Below are 17,554 nucleotides of genomic sequence, written 5' to 3'. Positions count from 1 at the left end.
CAATGAATATGCAAATTAGCCCCGCCTCCACTCACTCGGTCAACTTACTGAGGTAAACGCTGCACAATGGTATCGCTCTTTACAACGTCAGACACATAACGGTAATTAACATGATTTGTCACCATTTGCTTGACTACGTTATCAACAGCTAATAATGTGTTGCTAATGTCACACAAAACATGTTTCCATTCGCCATCTGAGTCAGCTACCTTCTAACAATCAGCATCCTTCGAAACGCTTTAAACAACTCAGAACGTCAGTGGAGAAAGGCATATAGTTCATCATGTTGACGTGATTGGTTACAAGGTAGTTTGTGATGTCAGAAACACCAGCGATTTTTAGATCACTGCAGTTTTAAATAGAAAATACTCAGCAATGGTGTTGACCGATGAATTTGCACATGGTTAGTCTTAAAGCATATTAAAAACACCACAGGGGTCTTTAAGTAATGGTCAATCAGAAAATGAACAGGAGAAAAACAGTATATTAAACAATAACAGTTCCAGTTTATTGTATTGGCTTTCAAGACAACGATGATTCAAGGTGATGAGAGTACAAATGCTCAGCGTGTCAATTAAACTGCCGTCTCAAACTGTATTAAATGGGCTGAAACAACTCAAAAGGGCAACGCACCATCCAGTTCTCTTTCCAATATAAAACAAGTCATCTACAGTAGTTAGAAACCAATTTCAACAAATTGAACGATACATAATACTTTACATAATCTGTAAACAAGTAAGAGGATCTCCAGAGGAACGGGTGACACTTTATGTTCGCAGTCAGATGAGGAAATACTGACAGAAGGAATGCTGAGAGACACACCAACAGACCGTGTGCAGACCCGCCCGAGATGGAAAATACAATCTCTGAAGCTGTAAGATAAACACATACACACATAGTGGTAGAACATTGCGTTCTGTAAACTAACATCAACTCAAAGCGTCCAGGCGAGGTAATCACTTTAACACCATGTTTGTGATCTTGAAGAGGATATTATCTATATATGTCTATCTCTGAAATGAGTAAACATGAAGTGATGATGGAAAAAAGTTTGGTTTCTGTCTTTTTTTAAGCTGACCACAGCATCTAATTTGAGAACTAATGCGTTCCGGCAACAAGATGACATCAGTGGCCATAACTCATATAATCTGCTTATAGGCACCAACAGAAATTTTCCACCACAGTTTGCAAGATCAACTATCTCAACCTGTCAGATTTGTTCTTCGTGCATGCGATATGTCGTGAAGCTGCTGAACTCCACAGCGCCTGCTATGATGTGGAAAGAGCTGAAGGTCGGAGGTCATTCTGGTGTGGGAACCAATATAAAAGTTCAAAAAATATTCTATTTGTATTTAAAGAGAAAAAGAATCAGGTTAATGGTTGTTGGGGCAGATAAAGGAGTTTAACTTCTCAAACGCATGTTTGGCTAACCTAGAAACTAAACCATATGACTAGCACTGCAAACAGGTCAGTTACTGATGGGTTACCTTAAAAACCAATGAGGGAACACACAGATCAATCCATTCCATCAACACGTGTATATAAATATCTGTTACACTTACGTATATTTGTAACTGTGGCTAGTTTTAAAGGGACAGTTCACCTAAAAATAAAAATTGTCATCATTTACACACCCTCAAGTTGTTCCAAACCTGTATGAATTTCTTTCAATGTTCTTTAAAATATCTTCTATGGTGTTCAAACTCATACAGGTTTGGAACAACTCGAGGATGAGTAAACGATTTGACAATTTTTGGGTGAGCTGTCCCTTTAAGAAACACTGCATCTCATTCTGATCAGTAAATAGAAGAAACACAATCTTGGTAGAGTCTAACTATCCATGGTTAGTTGAGTGCAAAATGTTTGTGTCAAACTTTACCTCTGACCGAGCCAATCTGTTAACTCTTTTCAACTAATTAAACCTCTTCTCTATAGACTGAATGGTTTAAAAGAGTGGAATCATCAAAATATCACACACCATCAAGATTAGAAGACCACAGTGGGAGAAAAAAAGATGACGTTCTGCCTGTAGTTTGGCAGTTAGATCACCTTTCAGAAATAAATGAGGTACTAATTAGATTACAGAAACAAAATCAAAGCAAAAACCTAAATTATTATAAAAAAAAAACATTTAAATACACACTATTTACATAACCGTGGAACCCCAAAGAGAAATTTACAAGGGGAAAAAACATAAACCAAGGAAAGCACATTCTAGTGTGATAGTGTTATCATCAAACCTGTAGGTAAAAAAGAGAAAAAAGACTAGCAAATATTCTTCAAAGAATAATCATGGTTGTGCGTCCTTTAAAAAAATGATAGTCGCTTCTCATCTGTTGCTCCTCACCGTCTGTTTGGGTTCAGTATCAGTGTATTTTGACTGTTGTGGAGCTTCTGTGTATCTGTAAGACCACATGTCCAAAAAAGGAATGTCTAACGTGAGTTTGTGGAGCACCGAGTCAACAAAATGAGCTTGAGTTTTTCCACTCGTGCTTTGTTGGCTTTCCATCTCTCCCTCAGCACAATTTCAGGACTGATCCTGTTGCACACCTCCTATCAGAAGAAAGGATCCTTCCATCAACGTGTCCCTACACGTGACCCTTCGGGCATGTTCGGTGCATCCATCAGGGTGAGGTCGAGTCCTGCAGCATGTCACCAAAGATCTGAATGAGGTTGTCCAGACCCCACAGGTACCCGTCCTCACGGTTTCCTTCGGCCCAGGGCGTTCGGTGGTCCAGGGTTTGGGGTGGCGGCAGTGGGATGGTCTTACCAAAGTCAATCATCCAGACTCGGGCCAGGCCTGAAGCATCGTGCACGAACAGCAAAGAACTCCCAACCACCTAGAGAGAAACAGGGCGAAGTTTTGAGCTTATGAAACATGATTTGTTGTGTTCCAGAGATGACATTGATTTGGCCCAGGAAGGAAAGGATTTCACAACATGGAAAGAACAGATCCCTCACCTCGTGTGTTCTGAAGAACGCTGACGTCTCTAGAGCACTGCGCAGCTCCTCCAGTCTCTGCAGATAACTCCTCTGAAGAAACATACAACACACAGCTGTAATTATCCATTACCAGATCTCCTGGATTCTGATTGGTTAATACAGCTTTCCAGCTGTGCAAAAATACACAATATAGCAGTACTGCAGGAAACGACTATTAAAAGGTGCAGTAAGCATTGAAAGTGGATCGGACCGAGCAGCACAACACATTTGTAGCCAATCAACAGTAGGGGGCGTATACACTCATGATGGGGGAGGAGAGAGAATGAGTTAAACAGCAGTAGGGGGTGTGTTCTCATGATTGGGGAGGGGAGAGAGTGAGCCAATCAGCAATAGGAGGCGTGTCCACTCACGATGGGGGAGGAGAGTGAGTTAATTAGTAGTAGGGGGTGTGTCCTCATGATTGGGGAGGGGAGAGAGTGAGCCAATCAGCAGTAGGGGGCGTGTGCATTAATGATGGGGGAGGAGAGTGAGTTAATCAGCAGTAGGGGACGTGTCCTCGTGATTGGGGAGGGGAGAGAGTGAGCCAATCAGTAGGGGGCGTGTCCACTCATGGTGGGGGAGGAGAAAGAGTGAGCAAGAGCGAGATTTGAAGAAAGACTGTAGAAAGAGAGATGGCTGAGAGACATTACAAAAGAGAAAAGATCAGAGAAATATCACTGGAAAAAGAAGGTGATCAGGCAAGAGCTTTAGGACCCGCGTTAATATTAGAAAAGCTTTCCAGCACTGGCGAGACCTTGCTTTATTTTTATTTTTTCATTAAGCTTTATTTTGCTTTGCTTATGCTACGATAAAGAGACATCCACTCTTGCATTGCATGTTTGTGCATTTTGGGGGCGGAGCAATGAGGGAAGGGGCGTGTTTGTTTGGGTTGATTTCAAATATCAACAGTGTTTCTCAGAAATCGCTTACTGCACCTTTAACTTGTATTGTTTAAATAATATATAATATATATTTCCTTGTTTCAGTGTAATTACACATTTAAGTACTGAGTAATATTAATGAACTAAATGTACTCAGGGTTAAGGTTAGTTGCATGCAATTATGCATAATTTACTGTTATTATCAAAGCAAGTACATGTAACATGTTCAGACATGATAGCACTTTATTTTAGTCTTGTTCTGCAGATGTACTTATTTTAGTAATTATAATAACTAGGTACTAACCCTGAACCTACCCATAAACCTAACCTCAACCTATGTAGCTACCTTATTATTACCCAGTACCCAGTACACTTAAGTGCACATACTGTAAAAAAAAGTGCAACTAAAGACACTAAAATAAAGTGTTACCAATGTATTAATGTCAGAAAGATTCATAATTGTCTGCAAACATATAGATTTTAACAAAACCAGAGAAATTTGAATGATCATATAATAATGTAGAAGGGGCTCTTGTCATGTATTAAGGTCACTGAATGTCAGAACAGCCCTTCACAGAAATCTATTAGAAACCCCTGAGGACGAAATCAACATTATGGATTACAGGGTTCATGTTTTTATTGTTGTTGGTTTTGTTTTTTCACAAATATAATAATAAAATAAATCAGGAAAGCCACTGACTCAAGCTAATGAAATAAAACCTCCAGTGAAGTTAAAACAGTCCACTGAAACAACATACCATTAACTGTGTGTTTCCATCCACAAAGTCACCCAAAGCCTTCATCACCTGCTCCTTATGTTTGGTTTTTTTAAAGCTGGTGTTGCATGTGCCATCTGCCTTCTAAAATAAAACACAAAGTTAGTGAAAAGTTTCAGAATTCAGGATGATTCAGGATGAATAGAAAGTTCATCCTGAGTGACCAGATCAAGTAATATCTCTATTTTTTATCAGCACCCGTTTTGAGCTCCCACCTTGATGCCCTCTATGCGGAAGCCAAGAGTGGCGGTGGAGCTCAGCGTCTCCCTCCACTGCATGTATCGAGGTTTGAGAACGGCCTGCTGGGCTCTCTCCTCCGGACTGGGCGCTCCCGGGTCCACAGCCACCATTTTCTCATACATGTCCTTCCTGAGACGAGGACGCTCACGGGCTTTTACCAGCTCTTCCTCCAGGTATGTCCTGTGGTAAAACAAATTCACCAATCAGTCACACCATTCACAACCCATTCTTTTATGAAGACCTCACCAAGCCACATCCTGCACCTCATCATGTGGTAATGCACATGTGTACGATACATCTAGTTTGTTTGGTTTGGGCTGGTCTTTTGTTTCTCCTTCTCACCTGCTTCCCATCTTGCAATCCATGATTGAAGGAGAGTCGAAGTCGGTCAGCAGATCATCCATTAGGTTGTAATCTTGGTTGTTCTGCTGCACGACACCATAATAACCAGGTACAAACGGCCGGAGGTTGTCATTCATCAGCTTCTCGAGACACTGATGTTCACATTCACAATACTTCTTCAACAGTTTCCCATACTCTCCTGCCTGGAAACTACCTATGTACAAAGAGGCAAAAACCATGTTCATTTCATAAGTCCAAAATGATGGGTCAGATGCAAGTTTTTCTCCTCCATTCAGCAATGAGTTTTTACCTGCGTGGCCTGCAAGCTGAACCCAAGGATATATTTTCTTAAAGGAAACCACAAATGGAGAGCAATGCACCATGGTCTTTAACTTCCTCCACGACTTAGCCTGAAATGAAAGATCACATATGCTCAGATCAGATGAGATCAACAAATTGCAAATCATTTTTATCTCACGTAATTGAGGGACCTTTTCACAAGATGTAATAAGTCTCCAGTGTCCCCAGAATGTGTCTGTGAAGTTTCAGCTCAAAATACCCCACAGATCATTTATTATAGCTTGTCAAATTTGCAAATTTGACGAGCAAAAACACGCCATTTTTGTGTGTGTCCCTTTAAATGCAAATGAGCTACTGCTCCCCGCCCCCTTTCCAGAAGAGGGCGGAGCTTTGACAGCTCAACAACAGCAAAGCTGGAGAATCTCATGCAGCCAAAATGAGGATTGTCAATAACGGTGTTCAGCCTTACATTGTTCAAACCGGAGTCGACAATGATGGAGAGACTCAGGAAGAAGTTACAACTTTTAGACGTTTCTGAATGGTTAGTGGATAAATTTATGTAGTTGCTGTGGAGTTGATTCAACTCATCCACTAGCATGTGCCGTCATGTTCATCTTTTGTGCAAATCCAGCATTGAATTGACCCTCGTTTGTGAAGCAGTCCGGCGTAAAATGACGGCATGACAACAACACTCTACTACAACAACTCTTCCTCCATGTTCTCGGGGGCGGGGTTTATGTAAATTTTAGGGTTGTGATGTCACCAACCTGGGAAGAAGCTCGTTGAAGCCATTTGTTGTAGTCCTTAAAAAGCAATATCTGTAAAAGAAAATATCTCCCTTTGCATTGAACTTTGAGCGTCCCAAATTTGTCTAGATATATAAAACCAATACTGATCTGTAAAACAACCCACATCTGTTTTCTCTAAACAAACATAGACTGAGTTTCTGTAAAAACACTGACACCTTTCTTCTCAGACATGGGAACTAAAGTTCCAGAGGGACGACTTTATCAGCGACACAAGGTCAACACAGCAGCCGTGACGCACGCGGTCTACAGATTACAGGTTATTGATTAGAAAGCTCTGATCAATGAGGAATGTGTGAGTGTGGGAAATGACATAACTCAGCTGTTTGTGGGAGAAAAATCTCCTCATGACATCCTAGAATGCCTTTCACATTCACAACCACTGACAGCTTCCTTTCATAATTCCTTAGATGTTTTTCACTTGCTTTGACAGGAATACGGAAACAACATAATCCCTGCCCGGAACGAACAGTTTCCAGAATAATCTGTTTTTAGAATCTGACCTTACGTAACTTAAAAATATGACACCACATTGAAAATACGGTGCTTTTTCCCTCTTCATTTAAACCTGAAAATAAACAAGGTTTTAGATTATAATAATTATATATGATTATTATTATATAACTACAGCAACAATTTGTAGTCAAAAATGATTTTGTATTACATTAGAAAGATGCAGTATTTTCTCACTTTCAGGTCTCTTTTTCTCTTCTTCATTTCCCTGTATAATTCATACATTCATTCAGTTCTTCCAAACCATTCCCCCTTTTCAACATGCGCTCTGTGAAGTCGACAGCTCGCTCTCCACACTTAGATGTAATTCAGTCTGTCCTCTCTGTTCCTGACCCCCTTCGACGACACTATAGCCAGCAGGGGACAGACGACACCTCACAAAAGGCCCCTGTCTTTCTTCCTGTCTTTCTGCCTCGTTATACACACTTCTTGAAACTTCAGGAGAGAGGTATGACATTTCATTTCACTTTCAAAACAGGCACCATGTTCCCAAAACAGTACTACATATAGCCTATTTAGACACGAACACTTTCTGTCTGAAATGCCTTTATCTATTGAGAAACGTTAAACAGATGATATATCCACCACTGTTAAATAATTACAACATTGTTTAATTCTTACAATAATACCTCATATCTCAGTTGTGATTGCAACACATGCTACTGATTCACGACTGCCGCTCCTGTCCTGATCATTCTAAAATATGAACTGCTGTCATGGTGATGCCGGCCGAGCCTTGTGGAGTGTCATAATGAGATCCACTTATGGGTCAAAGGTCACACCCACCCTGGACAAACAGAGCCGCTGTATCTTCATGTCTGACTTATCTCAAGGACTTACACACACACACACACACACACACACACAGAGGGTTTAATATTTCAGGCTCATTTGTCAGGTGACCGCTGTTATTGGACCAATCTGCTTTATTACAGTAGATCTGACATATAAACCCCAGCAGATTTTGGGTCAATTTTCCAAATATTAGCAAATATGGTTTTTATTACTGTTGAAAAGTCTGGGGTCGGTGAGATTTTTAAAAATGTTTTTGAAAGAAGTCTCTTGTGCTCAGCAAGTCTGCTTTTATTTGCAGTAAAATGTGGTGCAAAAAAAAATAAAATAAAAAAAATATATATATATATAATAAAAATAAAATAATAATAATAATAATAATAATAATAATAATATTGTAATAATATTATATATATATATATATATATATATATATATATATATATATATATATATACACACACACACACTCACATATACAACATTATACATTTTTTCAGGATTATTTGATGAACAAAGTTTAAAAGAACAGCATTTATTAGATATAGAAATCTTTTGTACCACGATAAATGTCTTTATGCCACTTTTGATCAATTTAATGCATTCTTACTGAATAAAACTATTGATTTCTTTTAAAAAAAATTCTGACCCCAAACTTTTGACCAGTATTGTGTCTTACCCTCCAAAAAAAAAAATCTAATCAAATTCATGCACTGCAACTAATATGCAAAAAAAAAAGAAAACCAAAAACTGGCAAAAAAAAATCATGTGGTCTGACTCATTGATATTTATACATTAATATGAATTTATGATATGTGTAAGAAAAAAATTAAATAACAACATGAAACATGTATTCAGGAAGAATTAAGGAACATATGTTATTACATTTGACTTCATGGTTACACCACATGACATTTTAAAAAAATATTAAATCAACTTTCCATGAAAATAATGTAAAAACTTCAAAACATGAATCCAACATGAATACGAATTTCCTTTAACATGGACACTCTTATTTATCATTATCTCTTTTGACAAATCAACCCAACAGCATATGTGTCTGTGTGTATATATATATATATGCCTCCTACCTGGCAAGCAAAACAGCAGACAGTCACTAATTTAAAGGCAAAAACAAGCATGCACAACCACACACTTAAAACACACAAGTGTGCAGAGACCCACGACTCCCGCACTGCCCTGCAACCACACACGCATCCGGGAAGCAGACTGAGCCTCCACACACTGATACACTCACAGCTGAGACAACTCTCTCTCTCTCTCTCTCTGTTGATTCCAGATCTCGCTCACATGGACTTCTCGCTGTCTCTGTAACTCATCAGTCCTCTGTCTCTCTCATCAGTCAATGCTTTCTCCCTCTCATATGACCCCCTTACACACTCTTATCTCACTCCCCCTCCCTTGTCTGATCCTAATCCATCTTCTTTCACTAGCTCTCATGGATCACATGCACTCGTCCTGCCTCATTCACTCCCTTCTTGCTAAACACTGACAAGCTTATAAAGAAATGTCAGTGAAGAACACGTAAACAACGTCAAGACAGAATGTAATGCGGTTGGGTGTTCTGACTTCAAGGCAACCACTCATTGTGTTGTCAAAAGTACAGAGTGAAATTTTAAAAATGCAACGCTGTTAAGCAGATTCGTAAACACGTCTGATTGGCCACAGAGTGCTTACACGGATACACACGGGAGAGTTTGACAACTGGACGCCTGCTTTCAAATGCTTCCGCTCCCATTTTCAAAACGGTTTCAAATTCAAACACTTCTGTGTGCTTATTTTGATCATTGTAGCCATCACAGACATATCTGTTGAGGGTGTGAACACAAAGGCCAATCAGAGGTGTTTACGAATCCGCTCAACAGCACTCAAATTTTTAACATTTCATTACTGACTTGGTATGGTATCATGGTCAGTACATTTGACAACACCAAAAGAGAGCTCATATTTTCATGTACATTTGCTTTATTCCATATTTATGTCAATTGCAGAGAATGATTTTTAATAGTTATGGTTTTAGTTTCAGTTTAACTCAAGAGAACAGATATAAACGTTGTGATGCAACCCTCCCTACACATCTGTCAATCATGTGTTAAAACATAGGTTTTAAAGTTCACAGGTTTAAAAGAGAATTCCCATCTGAATTCATGGATTTTCTCCTGCCATGAAGATGCAAGAATGCAGATCATGTAAAATACATTCAATAAATCATTTTAATAAGAAATAATGATTTATTTTTAATAAGTAACAATGATTAAAATTGAATTATAATGGCGCTCGCCTCGGCAAACACCACTAATGTAATAAATGTGCTTTTCTGGTCTGTTTGTGTTTGAACACGCTGTAAAAACCCCACCCACCCCATCACCCACCTCTCAGCTATCCATTTTCCACTTCTCCCTCCCTCTCGATCTTTTCATCTCTCTCTCTCCCTCCTTTCTAAGAAGCTCTTAAAGCATTTACATAAAAGAGAAACCTGTCCAACGGCTTCACACCCTGAGAGCCACTAAAGTCAGAGAGACGGCTAGATGTCTTGCATTCTTCCTGTAAACTGTTTTCAAGTTGAAATCTTGCATGGAGTGTTTCGCTTTGTCTGAGAAGTGGTGGAGCAGGCTTATGAATGGTTTACATCGTCACAAAGTGCTGTGACATGAAAAACCTCCTGCAGGAAAGGAGTCAAGAAAGTATTTTGCACACACAGCTGTAAACAAAGCAGAGAATATAATCTGCGTCATGATCACTGAAGTAAGGCGCGACACAGATTAAGAAAGAGATGAAGAAACAGAAATGAGAAGCAACACCATATATGGATTCATGGTTACTTAGCGACAAAGGAACCGCCCACAACTCAGTTTTCCATGACACAGTGTGAGGCTAGTGATGGTTACGATGGCATCAGAGCGTGCGTCTGTGTGCACCGGCCTGTGGATGTCAGCAGCTGATGGAACAGGGTCAATCTGGTTTATTCAAAGAAACTGACATAAATTTGAATATGCTGCTCAGATGACTTTAATGTACAGCAAACGCAAAGGAAAAAGACTTCTAATGATAACACACTAAATAAAGCCTGACAGGGGGATCAGGATCTTTTTTTAGGGCTTATTACAAGGCGACTTATCAATATTTTGTGCCATTTATTTGGAATTATTTTATTATGCAAGAAGACTGGGGAGTAATATGTACAGAAGCTTGTTTGCGCCATGAAATAAAAAATAAAAAAGGTAATTGAGACATTTTATCTAACAATTCTGACTTTTTTTCTCAGAATTGCGAAAGAAAGTCAGAATCTTAATAGTTTATATCTTGCAATTGAGAGAAAAAAGTAAGAATTGCGAGTTATAAAGTCAGAATTGTGTGATATAAAGTCAAAATTGTTTATATCTTGCAATTGCAAGAAAAAAGTCAGAATTGCGACTTTATATCCCGCAATTCTAACTTTATAACTTGCAATTGTGAGAAAAAAATTCACAACTGCGCAATAAAATTCATAATTACCTTTTTTATTTTTTATTTGGTAGTGGAAACAAGCTTCCATAAATATGAAAGACTAGCACAGCGTTCAAAAGTTTGGAGACAGTAAGATCTTTTTTTAAAAGAAATTAATACTTCATGCAAGGATGCATTAAAATATAGCAAAAGTGACTTTTATATTGACTTTCAAAAGATTTTTATATTGTTACAAGAAATTTCTGTTACACTTTTGGTCCAATTCTCACTATTAACTATGACTTTTGCCTTAATAAACTCCTAATTACTGCTTATTAATGGTAAGGAAGTCAAGTTAAGTTAAGGTATTGGGTAGGATTATGGGATGCAGAATAAGGCATTAATATGTGCTTTATAAGTATATGCATGGTAATAAGCAAATAGTTAATAGTGAGAATTGGACCATAAAACTAAAGTGTTCCCAAAATTTTTATTTCAAATAAATGTTATTCTTTTAAACTTTGTAATATCAAAGAATCCTGAAAGGATCCTAAAAAAAAAAAAACCAGCACAACTATTTTCAACATTGATAATCATAAATGTTTCTTGAGCACCAAATCAAAAAATAATTTCTGAAGGATCATGTGACACTGAAGACTGGAGTAATGATGCTGAAAATTCAGCAATGATCACATTATAAATATATTACAATAGAAAATTTATTTTAAACCATAATAATATTTCACAATATTACTGTATTTTATTACATAGTATAATGTACTTTTGATCAAATAAATGCAGCCTTGGTGAGAATTAGAGACTTTCAAACATTACAAAACTCTTACACATACCAAACTTTTCAAGGGTAGTTAAGATCAGATGTATGAAGGCAAAAAAAGAGATCCGGAAAAACAATTAGTGCGGGAAAGATGGAAGGATTATAAGGAGCCAATGAACTTCCTGACAGTCATTCTCTCCGGACTGATTCATCCTGATTCATGGATCAGACAGACATACACAAAACTAGCCGTAATCATTTGGATAATGGGAGATTGAGTGGGAAATTGGAGATTAGCACAGAACTGCTGATGAAATGCCCACATATGCCTAAGTAATGTACAATATCAGGCTGTTTTTGCTGACTCTGGTCATGGTTTTGTTCTGCAGGGACATAAAAAGCAACACCAAAACACCCTGTAGACACATATCAAGGTGTAAGTCACACTTATTTTATTCAAACTGACTCAAGGCACATTCAAAGTAGAATATATTTTATCAGAAAGTTTGTTTAAGTCCATGACCTTGGTGTTGCTACTAGCGTCATGCTTTAGAAGGCATTTAGTTTTGGCTTTTTATGTCCAGCCTACTCTGTGCACTGATCGCTAGGTCAGGCTGTGAACGAGAGTTTCTGTTCAGGTCAAGGTAAACAAATGTCTCATCAGAGATATGGAGTCACTCAAAGCTTCAGCCTGAAACAGAAGCAAGTAAACGCCACCCAGTTTCAGACAGATTATTCATTCAGACCAAAACTGGCTGAGCACATTGTCTAACCAAGATTGAGGTGGCAGACACTCGGGATTTGGGGGATTTTTCCAGCTTGGAGTCTCTGATATTATCATTACAATGAGTTTGACTCCGCCGTTAGTCATCTATGCATGACTACAGTGAGTGTTTTATTAAATCAATCAGTGACCTTTGGAAATAATGTCACAATTCTGTTTTTCTAGTTTCCAGAAATTAGAATAGTTTCTATTCTTCAGCGTTTCGCTCATACTTAAAAAAAACCAACAACAACAAAAAAAAAAAACATCCCCATTTACATTAGGTTTATCTTACTCACTTTTGTCTCGAACACCTAAAAGGCAAATATATTGCGTAGTTACCAACTTTCCACAGAAAAAAAATACAAAAAAAAAATCACTCCCATGGGTCTCAGCAGTCAACTGTTCCAAGAGCCAACAAATACACCAACATTATGAGTCTGAAACTGAAAGTCTGCCACACTAGAAATTCTTTGTCACAAAGAATGAAACTACAATATTTCAGTAACCTTTTTGTTAATTTCTAAAAGCCCGATGAGTTATATATAAAATAACAGATTAATTGTGAAGTTGGAGTTATACAGATACAAAGCTAAAAATAGTTGTAATTTCTAATAAATAGTTTCACTGTGACTCAGTGCTCAAGCATCCTCATAATCTTCATTCTTACATGCCTAATCAAGCTTAAGTATCACTTTACTGTAGATCAACAACAACTCAAACACAACAAAGCTGTAAATATAATGCTGAGAAGTTCCTTACTGGAAAGCATAAACTCCTAATCAATGCATTTAAAGGAACATCAGTAGATAAAAGCAGCACATGACCTCATGTCTTGCAGTTATAAAGTTTTGGTGCACAAACACTTATCAAGAGCCCTTCCCCTAACCTTTGAGACATGCCCTTTGAAAAAGAAGTACACTTTAGCATACTTATTACACTTAAAGAGAATATATTTAAATGCAACCTGAACACTTTTTGGACACTTAATTGCATGATATTTGGATTAAGAGTGCTTTTATTGACATTCTTAAGTAGGCCTTAAGTACATCTTTATATGTAATTTCATAATTTGTTGTTTTTTTTGTTTTGTTTTTTGCAGTGACTCCAAATTTTGTTTGATTCTTACCAAAATTGTCAAACAGAAATGGCTTAAGAGAATTTTGATATTCCTTAGTTTTTGTCGAAAAGTTATGAGGATGTGAAATTAGCAATGTTAACTCAAAATTAGATTAAATGCAATATTTTGGCAATAGTTTGCTCAATCAGAACGAAACTTGGTACACTTTGTTAGAAACATGATTTGAGGGTACATGCCAAATTTGGGAATAGCGCCACCAACAGGTCATGAGATGATCTGAAAAGATTATTCTGTTTGCCAGAAAATCGTAATGCCTACAGATTTCTTTGTGTCATGCCGAATCTATCGATACTGATTTTGTCTGCCATTTTGAAATTTGTCGTAAACTGCAATATTTTTTATACATTGCAATATTTTTTTATACATTTTTAAATGCTTTGACACACTTTGACAAATGCTTTATAAGCACGAACATTGGTGTACATCATCATCAGCATATCCTGAAAGCACCTGAAACGTTCAAAGACAACACCACCTAGCATTAAGATGATATATGGATTTTAACAAAAATGGTTGTGGGTCCCCTATTGTTGTTAATAGTCAGGGGCCAATTACAGAAGGTGCCGTTTTATTTTTTTATTTTTTTAGCTACTCTTTAAACTCACGGAACCCTTGGCCCCATTATCGCTGCTTGCAGCTATATTTACTTCTTTTGCCATTGAAATATGTTTAAAGTGTACTATTTTAATGTCATTTGTACTGAAACGTGCATGTCATGAATATAAATATATTTGTAACTTACACATGTAATAATGGATTTGCAATTTAGTACACTGAAAATATATTAACTTTAAATGTAATATTGGTTCTAAGTTAAAATCAAAATCAATAAATTTATGTTTTTTTAGTAAAAGTCAGTCAACAACACGTCAAAATAAGTGTACAAAAACGTAATGATTTAAAATATTTAGGTTTGTTAAGAAACAGCCATTAAAATGTGCTCTCATAATTAAAGTGTAATTGATATTACATCACCTGCAGGTCCTGTATACTTCTATTTAGTACACAACAAGTGCACGTTCAAAACAATTAAAGGATTGGTTCACTTTCAAATTAAAATTTCCTGATAATGTCATCCAATATGTTCATGTCTTTCTTTCTTCAGTCGAAAAGAAATTAACGTTTTTGATGAAAACATTCCAGGATTTTTCTCCATATAGTGGACTTCAATGGAGCCCAAACGGTTGAAGGTCAAAATTACAGTGATACCAGACAAGAAATAAGGGTCTTATATAGAGAAACCATCGCTCATTTTCTAAAAAAAAAAAAAAAAAAAAAAAAAAAAATTACAAATTGTATACGTTTTAAACATAAACGCTCATCTTGAACTAGCTCTCTTCTTCTCTATTAGAATTCTGGCAGTGTAGACACTGCTAAGTGTATTACTGCCCTCCACAGGTCAAAGTTTGAACTAAATTGTCATATACAACATGCTAGTGCAAGTATATAACAATTAGTTTAAACTTTGACCTGAGGAGGGCAGTAATACACTTAGCAGTGTCTACACTGCTGGAATTCTAATAGAGAAGAAGAAGAAGAAGAGAGCTAGTTCAAGATGAGCATTTTTTTTTTTTTTTAGAAAATGAGCGATGGTTTCTCTAGAAAAGACCTTTATTCCTCGTCTGGGATCATGTAGAATGCTTTGAAGCTGCAATGAAACTGTAATTTTGACCTTCAACCATTTGGGCTCCATTGAAGTCCACTATATGGAAAAAAAAATCCTGAAATGTTTTCATCAAAAACCTTAATTTCTTTTCGACTGAAGAAAGAAAGACATGAACATCTTGGATGACATGGGGGATGGGGGTGAGTAAATTATCAGGAAACTTTAATTTGAAAGTGAACTAATCCTTTAAGTGCACTACCCAGCATGGAAAAACACATATGCAACATGTAAATCTATATAGTAGGATCTCAAGAACTTAATAAAGACTCAAATAAAGCATTTCAATTGGGAAAACTGGACACCTACCCCTGCAAGTTCATCAGGACTGCCGAACATACTAGGGGACAGACTGGTGGGCTCAATATCACTGCCTGTGAAATCATCCTCAGACTCCTCAAACGATGAAGCAGAGGATAATCCAGCTGAAGAGGAGCTGGAAAGTTTCCTATGGAACAGAGAGGGCGCAGGCGAGCCTCCACAGCCGCTGTCCGAGCAGGGCGAGTCCTCATCGGGATGCAGGTCCAGCGAAAAGCCGCCCATGCTCAGCGTCAAATCAGTGATGTGCGGACTGTCCTGACCAGGACTTAGATCATCATGGGTGACTATTAGTTTGGGAATAATCCTAGGGAACGGGTTTGAAGCTTGTGGCTCCCCTTCTCCACCCCGCCGATCAGACAGAGAGGGTTTCAATGCACTTTTAGTCATTTTGTGTGTAGCTAACGGAGACGAACAACTGAAGTCTGCTAGAAAGTCTGGCGTGTTCAGGCACTGGGTCACATTTTCCTCCGAAACTCTGCCAGGAGTCACGGCACCTTCTGACACTCTCTCCATGTCCCACGGCGAGACGCAACACTCATGGTTCTCCTCACGCACTTCTTTCTGTCCGCCTCGGGAATCCGAAACTTGACTCTCGAAGTCCGTCGCGCGACTCAGAAATATCAAGTTTTCAGGCGCATGTTGATTACCGGAAGAACTCGCGTTTAAAATCAGCTTTTTCGGCTCACGTACTCTTGCATCCACAGACGTCTTCCCCTCTTTAAAGTCGTCCCTCCAACACTTCTGAACAGTCGGCAGCTCCTTAGTTTTCATCGGATTCTCGTCTAACCTGTCAGCGGTATGTGGCGAACAAAAAACTCCTCGCACGCGCGTTCGTGTGCAGCTCGCGAGTGCTGCGCTGTTACTGCAGTGTGAAGAGCTGCTGCCGCTGCTGGATGTTGATTGGCCCATCCTGCATACCGTAGAGATCACTCACGCAGCCCTTTAAATGCCACGCCCACTACTGAAGGCAGCTGCTCTGGCCAAGGCAAGGTCTTTAACCCTGTAAAGCCTGACATATAAAATAATAATAGACAGAAAAATATGTTTTATGTGATACTTCAAGCTTTTATAGCCCATATAATATCATATTAGAGAAAATGGAGCTCAAACTCCAGGAGGAAAAACAGTTTTTGTGCAGATGTTGTTATTCGTATAACTAAAAAGTAAGATAAAATTTTGATAGCTTAATGTAAATTATGATATTTTTATAATCGTATACCAGTTATCACTCAATATCTCCTAAAACTAGCCTATGTCTTAGTAAGATGATATTTAAATGTTTTGTTTTATGATCAAAGCTCTTTAGTTTTAATTGTGGGGGACAAAACATAGCTATAATAAAATGTAATACAATAAATACATACATAAATACAAATAAACATTCCTCAAAAGCATGTTGTATCACAGCCTAAAGTTGCTTAAGTCCAGTAAATGTTCATCTTGAAATATTAAAGGTGCAGTAAGCAATTTATGAGAAACTCTTGCTAGTATAGTACTCTTGTGTACTGTATGTTATCGTCACTTTATTTTTCGCACAGCATTATTTTGCTTCGCTTCATCTATGATAAAGTGACTTGGGCTGCATTTAACTCCACTTTTATGGGGCGTTCACACCAGATGCGACTTGCGCGAATAAATCGCACTATTCGCACGTAGTTTGGCGCTTGAACATTTTGAGTTTACTCGCTTCATTCGCGCGTGAAATTTACTTACTGGGAATATATGTGTCCCTCAGACTCTTCCACTTCTTTCTGCACACTTCCTCTGAATAATCGCATCAACTCGTCAGCGGAAAAGTAGTTGTAAAAT

General features: G+C 37.9%; 1 protein-coding gene across 1 annotated transcript; it reads right to left on the bottom strand.

Annotated features, from left to right (window-relative positions):
- Positions 1–486: 486 nt before the first annotated feature.
- On the bottom strand, positions 487–16,679 carry itpkcb (inositol-trisphosphate 3-kinase Cb). Its single transcript, XM_048168038.1, has 7 exons — positions 15,734–16,679; positions 5,532–5,631; positions 5,222–5,435; positions 4,855–5,059; positions 4,622–4,723; positions 2,962–3,033; positions 487–2,840 (listed from the first exon to the last, which is right to left on the bottom strand). Exons 1-7 carry the CDS (start codon positions 16,652–16,654, stop codon positions 2,625–2,627), a joined length of 1,830 nt encoding a protein of 609 aa, XP_048023995.1. The 5' UTR covers positions 16,655–16,679; the 3' UTR covers positions 487–2,624.
- Positions 16,680–17,554: the final 875 nt, after the last annotated feature.

This window comes from Megalobrama amblycephala, linkage group LG19 (genome assembly GCF_018812025.1).
Source record: "Megalobrama amblycephala isolate DHTTF-2021 linkage group LG19, ASM1881202v1, whole genome shotgun sequence".
Taxonomy (NCBI): domain Eukaryota; kingdom Metazoa; phylum Chordata; class Actinopteri; order Cypriniformes; family Xenocyprididae; genus Megalobrama; species Megalobrama amblycephala.
Note: the sequence above shows the minus strand (reverse complement) of the source record. Positions and strands in the feature narration are given on the sequence as shown.